At 38.7% G+C, this 18,976-nt stretch overlaps 1 protein-coding gene and 1 long non-coding RNA gene across 7 annotated transcripts in view; one reads left to right on the top strand and one right to left on the bottom strand.

Moving 5' to 3' along the window:
* Positions 1 to 5,816: 5,816 nt before the first annotated feature.
* LOC146594478 (uncharacterized) lies at positions 5,817 to 9,411 on the bottom strand. Its single transcript, XR_014896163.1, has 2 exons — positions 9,214 to 9,411; positions 5,817 to 8,750 (listed from the first exon to the last, which is right to left on the bottom strand). It is a non-coding gene; the product is annotated as an uncharacterized LOC146594478 (long non-coding RNA).
* The window catches only part of MAP3K4 (mitogen-activated protein kinase kinase kinase 4), an 80,780-nt gene continuing 71,036 nt past the window's right edge, over positions 9,233 to 18,976 (top strand). For all 6 annotated transcript variants that reach the window (XM_085307415.1, XM_085307413.1, XM_085307414.1 and 3 more), the window contains exon 1: positions 9,233 to 9,482. In XM_085307415.1, the coding sequence (XP_085163541.1) occupies positions 9,418 to 9,482 (65 nt within the window). In that variant the 5' untranslated portion in view covers positions 9,233 to 9,417. The remainder of the gene's footprint in view (positions 9,483 to 18,976) is intronic.

Below are 18,976 nucleotides of genomic sequence, written 5' to 3'. Positions count from 1 at the left end.
CCTGTGTACTACAACATACATGCATCATTAAAAAGTTGGAGGCTTTTAATTGATTTCAGTATGTTTTATGTTAGTGTCTCACAGTGGTAGGACTAACTGACAAGTGTCTGTGCTAGGGTTAAGGGTGAAGAAAATGTCTCTCCGAGGCTACAGAACATCTACTGATATGCACCAGAAATAAGGTTCAAATATGCCACAGCATTCAGCTAGTGGGAGAGGAGGAACTGGGCAATGACAGATCTTCACCTTCATTAAGGTCATCCAATTGTCCCACAACACAGTATTTCCTATTAGTTTCCTTAGTTAGAAACAAGAACAAACAAAATTTTGTTGCCTTGGTTTGTATTTTTGATTATTGATCTTATCACTAGAGCTGAGAGCAATGTTTCACAAGAACTGTGGAACAGAATGACTTCAGGGTGCAATTTATACTTAAAATAGCTACTTTTTAGTTGAAAATACAAAGTCTATTGTTTCCTCACAGTTGTAGCAAAATCCACAACCCAAAGGTGCTGCTATCATCCATCTTTTAAAAAATCCGTTGTTTTTTGAAAGCATTCACAGAGCTAAGGAAAAGTAAAATTACAAAAATTATGTTTGGGTTACATAGTATTTTAACATTAAAATTAGTTAAAAATCAGTGACACCACTTAAAAAACCTTCTCAAGCAGAATACAGTCAATCAGTGATACAAKATACATAGATGTCATATATAGATGAGTCTAACTGGAAAATCATAGAGGYAATAGTAAACTTATCTTTATCTTTTAAATCAAAACAGTATAAACATCGAATGTTTGTTAGCTGACACTGCTGTCTCAAATTATGCTACTGAATTTTTCTTTTGCAGATAATAATTATTTTATTCCACTCTTCACTGAGCACTAGTGTACCAAAGACTGCAAAGCAGTAACAGCAGGGCCTTCGACTTAGGTGAATTTTCACATGAATTACACACACATATCCACAAACATTTTTTCTTTTCAGATTTCATTATGAAGATCTCTTCACCTGAAGTATTTCAGTGTCATGGTTCTATCAAATGTGTTTTGTTCAAATTTTGACAAAATCCTTTTTTGAATGGAGCTTGACCTGGAAAGCATTGGTTCATTGTGAAGTGTTTTGGAAAATTATGAACCTAGGAAAAAAATCAAAATGATGCACCCTTGCAAAACGGTAACCAGAACACTTTCTCTAAAGCTGTTGCCATAGWAATAAAGGATAGTTACATTACAATAAAATCTACCAGTAATTTTCAAATTTGCCCCGAATTTCTCTTCCTTTTACCATTGTAACCACGATGTTTTCAAAAACAGGAAATCTGAAGTCAGAATTCACACAATGTTTCAGTAATTTCAGTCATGTTTTAGATATCCAGCTTGGTATTGCTCCCTATTCTGACCCATGTTATTTCACACTATATCTATCCTTATGAAAGGTCAAAATATAAACTACCTGAAGGTGAGTTTCAGACAGGCTATGAGCATGAACAGGGTTGATACAACATCATTTTTTACTCACAAGTGTATGAAGGTTGTGCTGAATAGATTCCAATGAATTTTGAAACTGGCACAGAGAGTCCATATACGCTATGGATCTTGCAAGTAACAGTTAGGCTCACTGGGCCTACTTTTTTMTTTGTTTTAATCCAGCTCCATAAACTTCTGGGATCACAGGAATGGTTAGATCATCCAGTTTCCCTGCTAYGTAGTAGTCTTCTCAGTCCCAAATACAAGCCCCCCGAAACAACCTCAGAGAATCTCATGGCTAAGATTCTTGAAGGCCAGGTGGGCAAAGAGCTGCTTACGCTGGCAAKGAAGAAAAGGGCTTTTGCTCTCCTCTATGTCTTTTGCTTCTCCTCTAGTAGAGAAAGTACTTATCTTATTCTGAGAAAATAATGTATTTTGCTTATTCCAATAGTTATAGCTTTGTTGTTCCAATTCTAAGAAGAAAAGAGAAATGAAATKGGAGAATTGGGGGTAACAGACAGAACTATACATCAAATTGATACTTAAATTGTTTGTCCATTAAGTAAGTTAGCACCTGAGATTAGAATAATGAAAAGAYAGGGTATTTCTTATATATGAGCATCACAAGTGTAAAGTGAGCTATTTTGGGAACTTCATATCATGAAATAATTGCTGAATGTCCCTTCCAACCTTACCATTCTATGATTCTATGATAAGAATTCTGGGGATCTTCCCTGTCAGACAGCATAAATTTTCTGTTTCTAGTTCTGCAGAGTCACTAGACACTGGTCTGGGGTTTTTGCTGGAACAGAGTTTATGGTGCCCTACCTCAGGCCCTGAATCAATGACTCAGTTGGTCACAAGAAATTCCCCCTTCAGGGAAAGAAGGACAATTTCTCCAAATTTAGCAAAAACGTTTTTTTTTTTTTTGTTTTGTTTTTGTTTTTGTTTTTTGTTTTTTTGAAATAAGTAGGAGCTTCTAAAGTTGTTTTGAGCTTCAAGATTCAGAAATCTGTCCCAGAGGATGTAATGGGACAGAGTAGGTGTCAGTTAAGCACACAGGCAGATTTAACACATTGTCCCACAGTTTATCACCTGGTCAACAACCAGTTTGTGTTTATAATGTATGCAGAGATCCTGAGAATCTCTAATCTTACTGAAATGTACTAAGTAGGCCAGCCAAATGCTATGCAGCACCTGGAGATCTGTAGTGCTCTTGATTCTTTGCAGAAAGATGTATGGATTCCACCATGCGATATGGATAGGGAAAACAGACTCTAAAAACCTATAGGATATATGGGTTTTGTTTGGTTGAAGGTCTCTGGAGAGGGAAGAGGAAAAAAGAGTGACGGGGTGAAGAAATCAGTAAAGGAGCTGYTAAGCTTGGTTGTCCAGCTTTTCATAGCTCTTCCAGAGCACAAGCCCTTACGGTTTTCTATTCTTTGCTGGAAAGGTTTCTGAAGTAGTGTCCTTCATAACTAACATCCATGACACCTTCTCAATTGGCTTATAGAAGTGCTGAATGCATGGAGGCTACGTGTCCTCTARCTGCTCAGCAAAGAAAGTCACAGAGCTCTCAACTCCCTAACACAGGGGTCATTAATCAGATTCCTCAGCTGGCTGTAGCTGGAGAGGGTACTGCTGCCAGGAAAGCGGATTAGCTCCCAACATTCAACTGTTATTTTAAGTACTATGTGCTGTTTCCTAGTATGGGAGCACCTTAAAACAAGTGTCAKTACCTCTGAGGAACAGTACAAGAGGAGATACAAAACAGTTACAGAAATGACAGGAGCCGRTAAGACTTGAATGAAGAGGATGAAAAACTCTCAATACATTTAAATAAGGTACAGTGACAAGTAATTCATCTCTTTAGAGTGTTTAATATTGTATGAATTCTGTAAGCATTTAGAAGGAAGAAAATAGCTCTGTTCATAATGAGGTAACAGCTTTTTTTGAATAATGAAGTGGGTAGAGAGGAAAATGTAGGATAAAACCTGAAACACTGCAGAACTTGAGACAATTGACAGTTGTAGAATGAGTTACTAATTTCTTATCCTCTAGTTAGGGGTGTGTAGAGGCAAATAGGGAATATATTGGTTCCTATTGCTGTTTACCAGAACTGAACCATCAACAGGATTAAATCAAGAAAGATGAACTCACCTTGTGAAGTGTTGGGTGATAAATAATTCCAGGTGATTTAGAGCAGAATCACAAAATGGATCCTATAAACATTTATATATATGAGTAACTGTTCTCCTAGGGTTGCCCTATTTATTTCAGGATATCTGTTATATAAATTAAGTGATGTGTATATACAAGTTTGCAAGGATAACAATTAACATTAAAATGAAGATTAACATTTTCTCATTGCTGCCCCATACATTTGTTGCAACAGCCAGAAACTCCTGGGGTGCAGGAATATACCAGCTCAGCTGCAGGAACAACTAGGTCTTTTGGAAGGAAGAGAGAGGGACAAGAGCTGTGGAAAATAACCCTAGGCAGGGAAGTTTGATACAGGTCTTAGAGCTGTTTTGTACTGGCATARTGCAGCTGGTATAAGGCAGAAATAGAAAGAACCTCAAATGCACAACCAGGTATTTTAAGAGAATCAGTCTGGAACATTTTTTGTTTTGGCTGATGAAAATAAATAGCATCTGTTTAAAACTTCAGATATGACCATGTGTTTAAACTTGCAAGATGAATGAAAACATGGAGTGCTGCTGCAGTGATGCACTATATTGCACTGTCAGGCACAGCCAGAAAACAGCTGGATATGTCTCAGGTCTACAAAAGATACGGCTTTAGGGGATGGGCCCCAATTTTTTGATGGAGCTTCTTTGAAAATAGGCTATTACTACATTGAACACAAAGGTCCTAGCATACAGACAAGCACTGCAGTGAACTTGGTTCATAGATGTTCCATTTCTGGTCATTGAGTATGTTTATGATTCARTCCAAGAAAGAATTAAGGCATGATCTTTCAGGAGCCAAGTTAGCTTTAAACAACCAGTTCTGGTGCCTGTAACTATGTTCAAGTAGTGCTAAATTCAATCCAGCTTATTTTCCCATTTCCAATGAAACTGGAGACACGAGGAGACATAAGCTACTGTAGCTAGACTGTGGTAGCATCTGCATTGACTCAGAAACAATTTCCCCCTCTCTGTATCCAAGGACAGTCACTTCTGTGTCCAGTGCCTAAGTACCTTTGAACATCTGGCAATGATTTTAGCTATKTTCAGCTGTACAAGCGTTAAGCCTAAGGCCAGGCTTTTACACAGTAAAATCATACTGCTTTAAGCACAACCAGAGTTCACCATTCTCATATGTGGGTCATGCCATTTTAATAATGGCAGTGCCAGTACTACACACAGTTTGCTTTTTAGGACAGGAAATAATAAAWAATAATAATAATAAAAAAAATCCAGTTGAAGAGAGAAGACAACTCCATCTGACCACATATTAYTATTACTAACAAATACTCCTATAATAGTGATGAGTTAATGACATTAAGCCTTGTGCGATCTGGCATGCAGCATGTGAGCTGACAGTGTTCGGACAGAAGTACTCTCCCTCCGTCAAACTAACTGGCACCTATTATAGTATGGCTGTTAAACCATCCTGCTGAACAAGCTTTGGCAGCTATCACACAAACTTCTGAACTGAATGAATCACAGTCATAACAGATGATTGAACAGGGATATATGCAATGTGATTCCTTAATTTTTTTCAGAGGTTCACACTTCAAATCAATTGCAGCAAAACTCAAGTTATATCACACTGCAAACTGAGTTCCATTTCTTTCCAAAAATCAAACTTGATCTTCTGTGAAAGCAACAAAGATCTGCATATTTCCAGGTAGAAATACATTTTGGTATTTCATTTTGACKCTGGAATAGTTGCAAGCTCTAAGTAAGAAAGATAGGTTGTCAGATTAAGTCTTCTAGATCTTAACTTTAGGAATTRTTCATGTATTGCTACTTTATGGAATTGCAAAAGAGCAATCTATGACCAAGAAAAATGAAAATTCTATTGCCAGCACTCTTAATTAGATCTAGACCCAGTACACTTCACTACACTGCTTTCCAATATCTGCTGCTGAAGGTAGGACTGTGTTTCACTATTAGTAGAACTGCAATATATAATTTATTGGAAGGAAAAATTAAATCTTCAAAACAGTTCTTGTCTTGAATGACATTTCTGAATGTCGTACACAGTGCAAGACCATTTGATTACTAAGTTTCATTAACAGTGTTCAATATCTTTACTGAAGTTAAGTTAAACCTTAYTCTGGATAACACATAAAGTGAAGCAGAAGTTTGACCTTGTGATASTTACTAGGAGAAACAATTTGAAAAATATTCTTATATTTATTAACCTACACAAACAGAATTTTCTTCTTCTTCACTACTATTTTTGTCTACATAGAAAAGAGCTGTAGGTTTCACAAATGACAAAAGCTGCATGTACAGTCCTGTCCAATACTCATGAAGCAATGACAAGATAGGGGTAACAGAATCTATTCCCCATGAACAGGAAGAAATTCAAAGCACAGTTTCAATAGAAAATTTAAAAGCTATTTGAAAAAAATTGTTATTAATATGCTATTGCCATCTCTTACACTTTTATTGCAAATTCTAGAACTGTTGGTGTGATAAAAGGTATGCTCCTGGAACAAAAAGCAATGCCTAAGCAATCTCAGTGTCTTCTAAAAACAAATAAACCCATGCGGCTGCAGAAAGAAAAGCTGAAAATATGAAGTAAATTCATCCTAAAAGTTCAGAAACCAAAAGGTAAACAGAAAGAAGTCTGCCTATTTTGACAACTTGCCTGGCTTTTTTCAAACTAGAATTTTGAGGTCATGATTAACTGCCATCTCGGGCATCTAAAATTCATTAATATTGTTAATATCATAACTGAACTTTCTGATAGCTTAAGGCATCATTTATTGCACTGTTTTCATTTTGTGCTTTTCTCTGTTCTAGCAGTTAAAAGTCAGAGTGGACAATTTCATTTACCAGTTTCCATGCACCAGTGCACTGTTGATATGTTTAGACTCACAAACAGGTAGGCAGGGATTCTTTCAATCAAAAAGACATTTCTTAGATGAAGGCAGAAATCATTAGAATTCTGTACATACCAATTTTTGTAAGATGTCTGTACTTCTTTAAATGATGTCTTTGCTAAATATTATCTTTATACAGGCTCTGACAGTCCTGTGCCATCTGCTGTTTTCCATATCATCATCTCCGTACATTCCTTCATTTTTTTCCCTTTCCTTCCAAGTTCCTATGGACTACCCATAAATCTCTCCTGTTACAGTTTTCTCCCTGATGTCAGATGCTCTATGTGGCTCACTGTGACCTACTGCTGACACAGAAATGTCACTGTATCAAACCAAAAGATGCTTTGCGTGGCCAGTTATCTGTAGTATTAGCATATTCTTGGTGAATACCACAAGAATGTGATGCAATCARCGTGCTGGGCTGCCCTAAAGGAAGAGGAATGCAGGGTTGTTTGTTCTGTACCTCTTGTTTGAGAGGCAGAGGTGGACCCAAATTTGTCTCAGTAAATCATTTTCACACGGAAAGTGGTGGCGGAGTCCCCATTTCAACTTTTGTCACGGAATCCACACTATCGTGTCCTCATGTCCATGGAAAAGACAGTACCTGAAGTGCTTTTGCTAGGTAATGAAAACTTTGYGCTTCTAATCTAGGATTACAGTGATTGTTTAGAGTGAAGAAACAAAGAAACTGAAAAATATAACAGTGGCTGTTAAACATAAAGACTTTTCTGCCCAGCAAATARCTGAAAAGATGGTAACAGATGATGATCTATAACACAGCTGAAAAAAATGCTGAAATAACTGCATAGCAATGGCTTTTATCAGCCATTGTTATTTACAATCAGACTGAAAAAATGTGCATACTGTCAAATAAACAGCTTAGCTTTTATTTAGAGAATTTATGTTTTTAGGGAGATGATAAAAAATGTGCTTAGTAGGTTGGCATTTCAGAATTTCTAGATTTGATCTATGGTTTCTACGTTTTGTTTATGATTTATGTGACAGATTAGTAGGAATGTATTGTATGCACCTGCTTGGTTTTTGATTTCGGGCTAATGTATTTGACCATAAAATGGTTAACATGCTAAATACATACCTTTTTCTATTACATGATGTAATCTTAAGCAAAGATTCTGCATCAGGATCATGATGATCCAGTTACTTTTTTCTAGATCTGTAGARAACAGGGAACTGGCTTTCTGCATAATGCTACTCATCTGGTTCCAAATTTTAGTGTATGTTATTTAATAAGGATGATAACTGTTCAATAGCAGTATCTTCTCCACTTCAGCTTTTTAAAAAATTTCTATTACTACAAAGGGCCTTCTAAAATCAATTCACAGAGACTGCTTTTCTTAAATTTGGATGAATACATAGATAATTTAATATCATGAAAAAGGCTACAACTGAACTTAGTCAGACTAGAAATCTGTGTAAATYCCTTGTACACTTAACTTAATGAAGCAGTTGAGCATAAAGCAGAATCTGGCACTGATTCCAATCCTTTCTTAGTTTAAGTTTCATAAACAACTTAATATATACCATTTATGTAGCATATTACTGATGCCAGGATTTGCCACTGTACTCGCAGTCCTGTTAAATGTAGATGAGGTTCTCACTACCCRTAACAATTATAAAACCGATGGCACTTTTTTACATTCTAAGGGTGTTAACTTTGGCATTTCAGCCAAGTTATAGTTCAGGAAATTACATTTTTCCTCCCTGTGTTTCAAAGTGGATAATGTGGCTTCAGTTCTCGTTCTGGCAGACAACTCTGCTGTAGGTTTTATAACGACCGTGTTTCTAAAATGAAACAAGCTGCASGAGCGGCAGAATAAATGAAGCCTGTTTCTTTCTTTTTTCTGCAAAGCTGTGTCCTACAACTGTTCACCTCTGCACCTATCTGCTCACATTGCCATGAACTTTCTTACAGAAGTTTTAGCACTCCACATCTTTGAACTATTTGGAGCACACATGGTGCTGATAAACGTGCAAGTAGGCCAACCAGAGCCAGTAACAGGTCAGAAAAATATAATGCAGTCTTTCATTAATCACTGATTTAGATTTTTCTCCTGTCTGCAGCTGCTAATGTCCATGGAGCTTGTTGGAACTTAAAATCCTGACACCCGGAGGGAACGAGGGGTGACACTCAATCACCTGCGGTGTGGTGGTACTGATGGAGAGGGGGGAACGAGCGCAAGCTGATCCGCGCAGAAAACCTAAAGAAACAAAAAGCTAAACACCGCGGTGYGCGGCAGGGCTGCCCTCCCTCCAGCTCCTGGGGGGAGCACTGCCAGCCAAGGACGAGCCAGCTGGCCGACCGCAGTATCCCCGTCTCACCGCCCGGCCCTTCCCTGCTCCCCGCTGCTCCCCGCGGCTGCCCAGGCTCTCGGCCCCTCAGAGACCCGCTTCAGGCGCTCGTCCAGCCTTGAGGGGCCACTCGGGGCAACAGGGAGCACCGCSACAAGCTGGACAGCTTCTCCCTGAGCGGCACCTTCGCTTAGCCCGTTTACAGCCATCCTCTGTGGGACAAAAGCCTCCTCCCGGGCCCTGCCGTGCGGGAGGGAGGCACCTCCCGCCCCGGCGGCGCGGCGCCGCACCGCTGCCGCCATCCCACCCCGCCCCGCCTCGTTCCGGCGGCGGSGTGAGCGCCTCTGGCTCGGCTGGTCCCTCCTCGCTCACCGTAGCGATGCTCCCGGCTTCTCTGCGCTGTGAGGCTGCTTCCAAGATGGCGGCCGCGCGGGCGGCTCTTCGCGGCCGGATCCCCGCAGCTGGCTAGAGACCTCCCCTCCTTCCCCCTTCCTCCTCCGCGCCGTCCCCAGCGCCGCAGCGGGCCGCGCCGCGCCGCACACTGCCATCCGCCGCCATGCCGGCCTCGCTACATGCATGAGAGACGTCGCCGCCGCGCTGGTCTCTGCCGCCGCCATGGAGGAGCCGCCGCCGCCGGGGAGGTCAGTACTCGGCGCTGCCAAATAGGGAGCTGCGCGCGGAGTGGGGCGCAGGCCACCGCTGCTAAATAGTGGTACCACACGGGGGCCGCCCCCCCCGCCGGGCCGGGGCCGCCGCGGTGCTGGTACCGGTGCTMGTGTCGGTGCCGCCGCCCCTCCTGCGGCGCGCGGGCGCGTCCCGCGGGGCAGCCGCCGGGGGGGTCCGCGCTGTCGTCGTCCACCTCCCCCCTTCCCCCCTCCGCTACCCCCTTTCAGTCCCTTCGCCGTGCAAAAGCTCCAGCTGCTGCTTCAGCGCTTTTCGGGAGCGCCCCCGAGTGAGAGAGTTTCGATCAGAAATTTCCAGCGGCTGCAGTGGGTAGGGCAATAGTTTGTGGGCACTTTGCACGGATAAACAAATCGTTTCCTTCTCTTCCCCCCGCCCTGCTGAGCATCAGGAGTAAACAAGCATTTCTCAGGAGTTCTCTGTGCCAGCTCTCAGGAAAACTTTTACCAGCAGGCAGGACCGGAGCTGGTCTTTCAGAAGTGTGCAGAGGGGAGGGCATTACCTGTTCTGGTTCCCCGGTGAAGTTGGCAGAGCGTGACCTGTGCTTGTTGACTTGTAAACCATAGTGACAGAAATACTGCCTTTAAGAAGGGCATCTCGTTTTTATAGAGGCTGTGATTACACCCAGCTATTTAGAGTTTCTCTAGCACACAGTAGAGTCTTGGAACAAACGCCTTGTTTGAAGTGTTGCTTCTGGCAATACTGCAATTGATATTTGTCGGAAGATAGATTTTTTTTTAAAAAAAAAAAAAAAAAAAGAAAGAAAAAACAACACACACCTTGCACAAGGCTGGTGTTATGATGCCTGAAGCTTTTTGCAATTGCTGTTACCTCTTGAATGTGCTGACCAACAGATTGGCTTTTTGCAAGTCTCCATCTGTGCCCTGCTGAGAGATGAGGATGCAAATTACTTCATGGTTTAATGTTTCCAACTGACTGTAGAAGTGTTGCATAAGTGCAGGTTGTTAATTCTCTAGTAATTATTTCTACTTTTAAAATAACATCCTGTTGATGCACTTCACCTCTCACTAGGAGGCATTCAGGAAACATCTTTTAAGACACTTGTGTGATCAGTTAGTACTGTAAGGGAATAGTCAGGCACATTGCATTCCAGGTGCACGGTACAGAAGAGTTTCGTGCTGTCATATTCCTGAGATCCTTTTTGGATACTGCAAGCTACTGTTTCATACTGATACAGTAAAAAGGTAGTGGTGAAGTTTGGTTTGGGACTGTGGAGTTGAACAGTAACTGTTTTGAATTTCCGTAAGTGTATTTTAATGACTTTTTATTTCATGAGACTATCAAAAATAGAGGGTTTGTAACAATTTAATTAGATTTAAGAGAAATATTACACTATATGAAAGCTAGTAGGGCAAGTGAGTTTATAAGCTTCTGGGTTCCTGTTTATAATAGCTTTAGAGAGCAATTGTTCAAGTTAAGCAGAAAATGATTTAAAATTAAATGTGTACAATAGTGTGACCCTAGACCTGTGTGTGTACATGCAGAAGAGTAATCTGCAGTATGTAAATGGAATACACCCAGGCATTTCCTGTCTAGGACCATTTCTGACCTCTGCTGGATTCTGCCTATTAAAAGACAGTTTATGAGAGTCGGATGTGGGTGTGGATAGTGTGGTGGCAACTTTACCCAGCAAATGAAAATTGAATTAGTTATTTCAGAGTGAGCTGGTGGGTGAGAAGAAGATGTCTCAAAACGATTAGGTACCCTTAACTTGTGTAGGTGTGATTCATTTCAATATGCACATTATGTGCCAACTTCACATCTGCTTTAGAACAGAATAGTTTCTCTGGCTTTATGTGGTTCTATTTTATTTCTGTATTACTTTTAAGAATATCTGAAACTTTTGCAAAGTAATTAAAGATTTAAAAGTTGGAGTTATGACTGTTTATTCAGTTTTGCAGATGTAAAGTCAGACTCTTGTTGAAATCATTGGACTATGTACAGGTTTGAAATCCATTTGATGACATGGAACAGGCTGATGGCTTTCAATCTTGTTTGTGGAGTGTGAAAGTATTCTTAGAATACAGTGTTCTTCTGGCTATAACTGAAGCACAGTGGCACAGGGCATTCTTTTTAACATATTTTCTTCTGTGGGGGATTAACTCAATAATTCTCATTAGCAATACACCTACATTTATTGAAAAAAAAAGTTGATTGCCTTATTGCTATGTGACTGTCTAGTGTGTTAGTAATGTGTTGATCTTCCTGTAAGGATTCTCTACTTAGTTTAACAAAGTGTACCATTGCATTTATATTCTGACAAAGGTAAGCATACTATTTATTCAAGGCTTTGTTTGAATTACACAATTCTTAGTCCAAGATATTCCAAACCATTTGATTGAGAATCCATCTCCAAAAGCAAACGGTTTCTTCTAAATCTTCCTTTCTTCCCTGAAACATACACTTTAGGGTGGGAAGAGAGATATGGGAGCTTCAAGCCAAAAAATAATCAGAGAAGCTAAGACGAGATGCTGAGTTTGAGGGAGATTGCACTTATCCATAATCACTGCAGCCTACCCAGTGTCTAAGTGAAATGATGCTGCTAAAAACATTTTGGGAAGGAAATCATGTTTAAATGGCAACTCTTCTTAAAAAGCAATCAAACAAAAAGTATCCAAGATAAGATGTTTCCACTTAAGTAATTTAGAACAGTAGTTAAAGCAGATTCATGTTTGGTGCTTCTTGATTATGGCTTTTAAGCTTTATATCTTCTGATCCAATCTGATCTTAGGCATGCCTAAGAACTTTCTGGCACAAAATCCACTGTAAAGTGAGGCCTTAAACATTTCCTTTGTTGGGATGCCAATTTTGATGCCACTGCAAAGGCAAGAGCCGTAGGGCTACTCTCACTTGTACTTAATTGCTTGTAGCCCTCTTTTCTCCTGGCATACATCCAGTGCAAAGGGTGAAGGAGGGAGCAGGACTGTGAATAAAGGAGGACAGAATTCTGCATAATGTGGACGCTCCTTCTATGCTGGGGAATTTTTCGGTGGTTTGTCTATCAGATGTGTTGACTGCATGATGACAATGAATTGGGCTGTCAGTTCTGCAGCATTTGTTGTTTGGGGGAAGCCTGAGGTCATGTCATGAGTTGTGCTTAACATATTTTTCTTCTTGCTAAACAGTATCTGTATAACTATATTGTATCTGTGATGAACCAATTTAAAATTATTTTATTCTCCAGGGATCATAGCTTCAATTGGAATATTGAAGTGTGTAGAGCTTTATCTTTTTTTTTTTTAATTTTATTTTCATGTATTTAAATGAGGTAAGATGTAATCCCTATTTTTCATATATTGCGTCTTCTTGTTTACATGTGCAAGATTGGGATGAATGACTGCTCCACCTACGCATAAACACACACGAAGTGCTGATTGAGTTGTCTTTGGCATTTGTAGCAGCGGGGATTAGTCTGTGTTGTGTAGCTGCTTGAGTTGTTTTTATGTCTGTTAATTAGTGCTGTCTGTGTCAAGGTTGGTTTTATTATTATGCAAGCTAGTGATATTGGGTCTTGTGGAATGCAAACCATGCAGACATGAAAAACAGATTTACAGAATTTAAAAGGATGACGGATATGCGGTAATTTTTATTTCAAAGAACGAAGTGAGAGTATTAAAGGCTTATAAAGATTTTGCATCTATGACAATAGCATTCCTTAAATTATATACAAATCATTATGTTAAACTTAATTGAAAATATATTTGGAAGTCTTTTACACTGCACGCTGCTAGTCAAATAGTGTGTTGACCTGGGTGAGCGTGGAAAGGTGCAGATATCTCAACTTTTGCTTTTCCGCTGTGTTGTTAGATTTACTGTTGAATGTGGGCACATGTGCTATTTACATTTACAGGGCTACTAGTTTCCTTTATTTTTCATTAGCTCTTAAGTGTTTGGCTTGATGCTACACATAAGCTGGTAGTGATTTTTTTAAATAATTTATAAGTTTATTAATTAAAGTTTTAAATCATCCCAGGCTCATTCTTGCCCCACTACAAACGTAAAGCTGAACTGGAATACTCGCTCTTAACATCCAAGTTTGAATGTCTATGTCTTTCCTAATGAGGAATGTCTTTGTCTTTCTTAATGAGGTGTCAAATGTTAAAGTGTTAGCTCATGTCCAATCCAAGCAATCTACATGTGAAATATCATCAGCTTGCCATGAACCTTTGCTTGGTTTATTATGGATTCCAGAAAAGATGGGATATAACTTTATTGCCCTGATGAATGTCTCCTACTATCAGTGGGTAGAGGGAAGAGATTCATTCTGTTCCTTCTGCATCCCTCTACCATGTAATAGTGATGACTGCCATGCATTGCTTTCTAATCTGGCATACATTTATGGTTTATACAGTCCATAGCTTAGATGTGCTGCTGGTTCACTTTATTGTATTTACTTTATAAATCGAGTGATGTGTTTTTGTTTAACCATTTTGGCTGTAAAACATCCATCTAGTAAGTGATAACTGGGCAACAGCTACATACATCTTTGTTACTTCTTGGCTACACTGTAGAAGTGTCTTTGGACATGAAACCTTCAGYGCTTGGGATGCTCCAGACGGTACAGAGTACTGCAGCTCCTTTGCATTACACAGGCTTTGCAAAGATCATGGACTAGTAATCCAGATTTATAAAGTGTTTAGGCACCAACTTTCAGTAAAAATGCATTTAACTTCTAATGAATCACCTTCACCTTTAGGTTCTTGTTGGCTTTGACTTCTTTGGAATGAAGATCAGCTGATAGCTTTTCTTCTCTAGGAATGGAACTTTCTACAGTAAGAATAAAGTTTGTGCATGGAAGAGTTTGAGGGCAGAGAAGACAAGGAGACAAAGGTCATTGAATGAAAACTAATGACTGTTACAGAACTTGCTATTCACTTCTTTTAGTGAAGGTCTGTGTCCTTCCTAATCTCTCACTGTTACATACCATGTATTTATAGTTGAGCCCAGCAGCCTAACAGTTTCTGGCACAGTATCCCTCTTCCCAGTAGTTTGTAGCTTCCTGATACGGCAGATTTTTTTCCCTAAAATCTATCTAGATTTGTCAGAATCAGATTTCTGATAGTTCTTAATCAAATGTTCCTTATTTTGGGGGGACCTCGGGATCAGATTTGTGTAAGTGCCAACAACTTAATCACCGCAGTTATCCTTTGGATTTATAATGTGCTATATAATGCTCAAGCTTCTTCATTTTAGTGATGAAAGCATAAACATTTTGGATCTTACCATAAATAAGTGCAGTTCTTGGACAAATCAGTATTAAAAAAGTTATTTTTTCTCAGAGATGGGTTAGGATAAAGTTGGGGTTGAAAATTAGGGTTAGATTTATGGAAGTCAAAGGATGAAGCATGGTGGCTGAAACAAATTCATATTTTGACATTAGTCATTCTGAGGCAGGAAGAGAAGAGAGCTGATACTAGGTGGAGTGTGTGAAGCTCTCAGCCCCTGTTTCTACTCTTCTAGCTTCTGATTCATTTATAGCACCTCACCTGGAAGGTTTAAATGTGGGTCTGGAAACCTGACAAACCTATCAACATTTTCACATGTAACAGAGAAATGTCAGAAGAATTAAAATGGAATAGAAATGAGTCTGATGTTCTTTCTCTTTAAAATAACTTTTGGTATGACTTTAATTAAATAATGTCATTGCATATGGGGGAAAAACATTCAGATCTGAATGTATGTGTATATTCTGCAAAAGCTACTATGTCATAATTTAATTTTGTATGAGAAATTAAAATAATCCAGGAAGTAAACATTAATTAAGATTTTTCTATTTCAAATTTTACTAGTGAAAAAGAACAGGAAGTTGTAACTATTATTTTTTTTCTGAGATGAGAACACGAAGAACCGCCCAAAATGTTAGAGCTTCATTTTATTTTTTATRCTTATTTCTAGATGATACAACTTGCAGAAGAAAAAAATATTTCCTTACATCATGTAGGTAGGCCTCAATAGCTCTTATATCTGCTTGCAATAAAAAGATGTGATGAACACTAATTTGCATTTTGCTTAGTCTATTCTTAGCTTGGCTGGCTCTCTCTCTGATTTCTTGAAACTGATCAGATTTTTATCATCAGTCAAAAGATGTTTCAGCATCTCTCCGCAGATTCAGTAGACTTAGCTATGTTTTCTTGTGACTGTATGCCTTTCTGTCATAAGTAGTAGTAATCAAGCACTTGGGAGCTTCTGCCCAAGCGTAGAGAAGTTTGGAAAAAGTGTTCACGAAATTAATTGTGGTAGTTTGCAGATATTGAGAAGCAGAAGATTTGATTTGTGTTTTTCTGTTACTGCAAAATCTTCTCATAAACCAGTGTTGGTCTTGCAGCAGATGTACTTTGTGCTTCTCAGACTGAGCAGGGTTTTACTGTCCTTGGTGCTTAATTTTTTAGCATGGTCTAAACCCTTAGTTTGCAGGCAGGTGGCAGGATGTAGGTCAAGGCCTTGTTGCAGCTTTAGGTGTTTGCATTGTTGCAGCTGTGCCAGTATTACATTCTGACTAATTACCAATGAAATTTTAGCTTCTGCAATTATTACTATATTGAGGAACCCTTGTTCATAAGTTAATTTATAAATGAGGTGTTGGAATTACCATAATTCAGTCAGTTCATAGTAGTGATACAGCTATTATACCTAATATTTTTTGTTTAGTATTGCTGAAAGTAAGTTACATTAGTTCTCCAGCTGACACAGACTGCAAGTAATTACACTCTTCTCCTTACTTTCATCTCTTCTTCCCACTCAACCTGAGGTTTCTGCCTTCTGAAATTTGCTAGCATAGCATCATGTGTATTTGGTTGCCCAATCAAATTCTAAAATGATTGATGTTCCATCTAACCTGGATTGTTGGGCAAAATCAGTGCAGAACCAGGGTCAGTACTTTCAGTTAGTCCAGTGGATCTTGAGGCCTGGTGACTCCTGGCAAAATGTCAGTGGAAACCAGACAGGGAGTGGAATCTTCTAAAATGTTTCAGTTGCAGAAAGAAGAGCTTAGATGAGGATTTGGTTTTCCATTTGCACCTAACGTGTTTGAATAGCAGGCTGTGTTTTCTTCCTCATGGTCCCTCCCCAAAAGGGAGATACTCATTTTGAGTATTTAAGCAAAATTAAGGTGTGTGAGAGATGGCTAGAGGTCTTAAAGACATTGAATTCCAACAATCCTTTTCAGGGATAGAGCAATACTGATTGACTCAGCAAATCCACATAGGAGAAAGATTTTATGAAGTTTAATTTTTCACCATGTTACTGTTATTCAGTTGATTATAATGTATCCTTTGGGCATTAACCTTCACTAGTTCCTTCACTCTTGGAATGATTTCTTTCTTACTCTCTTGCTTCTGGTTTTGTGCTACATGCTTTTGTGTAATCTTCTGATCTTGTCCATGCCTTTGGAAATTTAACTTTTTTTGACTACTGAATTTGAAAATTTAACCAAAAAACATGTGTTTGGATTTTGTGGAAGTTTATTGCTAGCTAGGGTCTGCGAAGAAGTGTATCCCTTGAGCCCTTCCTTCACATACTGCATTGGAATTATATAAATTATAGCTGTCAAGATTGCATGTGAACAGGTTAAGTAGGTTGTGCTTGCACTTGTGTCTCTGCTAGTAGAATAAAGCAAGTAGCATACTTATTCCTAAAGTCATGCCCGAAACACTGAAAAATTTGTCAAAGGAAAATTTATTTATGCTCGCATTGTATTAGCACACATTTAGTAACTTTGATCTCTTATCAAAGGAATAGCTTTAAAAATCTCTAATCTTTAAGTTTAACCTGGAAATAATGATCTGAAAATACTCAAATTTTTAGAGGTATTTAATATTTTAAAATGTGAACTTTAGTTTTTGTTCTTAAACTCTTTTTTTTCCCAGTTGTTACAATGGGCATGTGGGCTATATAATCTCAGTTGATTGTGTAATACTAATTTCTTTGCAGAAGTCTAACTGCTATTCATAACAGTTAGCAAGGCTACAATTTGCATAAGCAAAAAAAAAAAAAAAAAAGCCACAGCATGCACTGTAAGTTAAACTTAAATATGTGAAAGTATTAGATATAGTTGTAGAAGTCATGGAAAACTCTTTTCAAAATGGTAGCTTGTCATCTGTCTTTCAAGATAAGTTTCAAGGTTATTTTTTCCCATTCATACTAGCCTCAGTGTTGTTGTGCCTTCTATTACATCCACCTTTAGGGTTAGAGAAATCAATAAAAGCTTGAATGTGACCTCTTTAAAATTTCCCCTAGCTTTCAGAAGAGATAGAAAATAAATGCATTTACCTGGGTGGGATTAACTAGCTCCTCTAGAAGGGAAACGTAGTGGGGATTCAAAGGTGATCTAACGGATTTAGCAATTGAACTGGAGAAAGACACTTGGAAAATGGGTCCTATGAAGTGAAACGAGTTGATTCTTCTTTCAGTTGGTGAGTAAAAAGCAAGATTACTATTAGGGCAAAAAATGCCTTATAGAGTAATGTTTTTTTTCCTCTTGTTTTCTCCTTGTTTCCCTTCGCCACGTTTTTTGGGGTTTTTTTTGTTTGTTTTTTGTTTTTTGTTTTTTTTTAATAAATACACACACATACATATACACAGTTTTCATACCAGAAGAGATGATACTTTAAWGTTCTCCTTTTGCACTATGAGATTTCTGCAAGTTGTTTTTTCTGCCAGACTTTATTGTTGAGTTTAGTTATCCAGATGCCTCTTTTTTTTGGAGTAAATTAATGATTACAGGATTTTTATGAGCTAGAAACTTGGAACATCAAAGGTCTTTTTCCTGCTTTCCCTTCCAACTCAATTTTGCTTTCAGTGCTCCTTGTTCATGGTGGGATGTGCCACAGGTTTCTGTGTGCCCTTGTTCTCTCTAGAATTTGGGAAGGCAGCAGGTAACAGATATGCTTTTGATTTCTTTCCTCAAAAACATGGGTATTTATTTACCAAGAGTGATGATTTCTAAAAGCAGTAAAAATTTTTTACTGGAAGATGATAATCTAAGCCTTAATAGAGGCGCAGTACTTCATACAAGTCTGATCACTTCCACCATCCTTTCTTTGAAGATTTTTCTGTTCTTTAATTTTCTTACACTAGAAGAACTCTTAAGGAAGACAATATTTGCTGTTTATTTAGTGGTAGTGATTCAAAGAAAAAACTAGTCTTCTGTAGCTTACCCAGCTTATTTTAAGGATAAAAATAAAAAAAGCTAYGCATGTGCTCAGTTTCAGGATGAATGCAATGATATTGTTGCAACATATTTGCTAAAATTTGTAGCGSTAAGCCATATTAGTAAGTTAGCAGCCATCACAAGTTATTGGTGACCAAGATTTAACGTGGATTGTCCAGAAATCCTGAATTCAGGTTTAGCTCARTTGGTTAAGAGCGTGGTGCTGCTAATGCCAAGGTCGCAGGTTCAATCCCCGTACGGAGCTATGCTGAGAGTTGGACTAGT

Source organism: Rhea americana, unplaced genomic scaffold (genome assembly GCF_003343005.1).
Source record: "Rhea americana isolate MKP2758 unplaced genomic scaffold, rheAme1 scaffold_258, whole genome shotgun sequence".
NCBI classification, from domain to species: domain Eukaryota; kingdom Metazoa; phylum Chordata; class Aves; order Rheiformes; family Rheidae; genus Rhea; species Rhea americana.
Note: the sequence above shows the minus strand (reverse complement) of the source record. Positions and strands in the feature narration are given on the sequence as shown.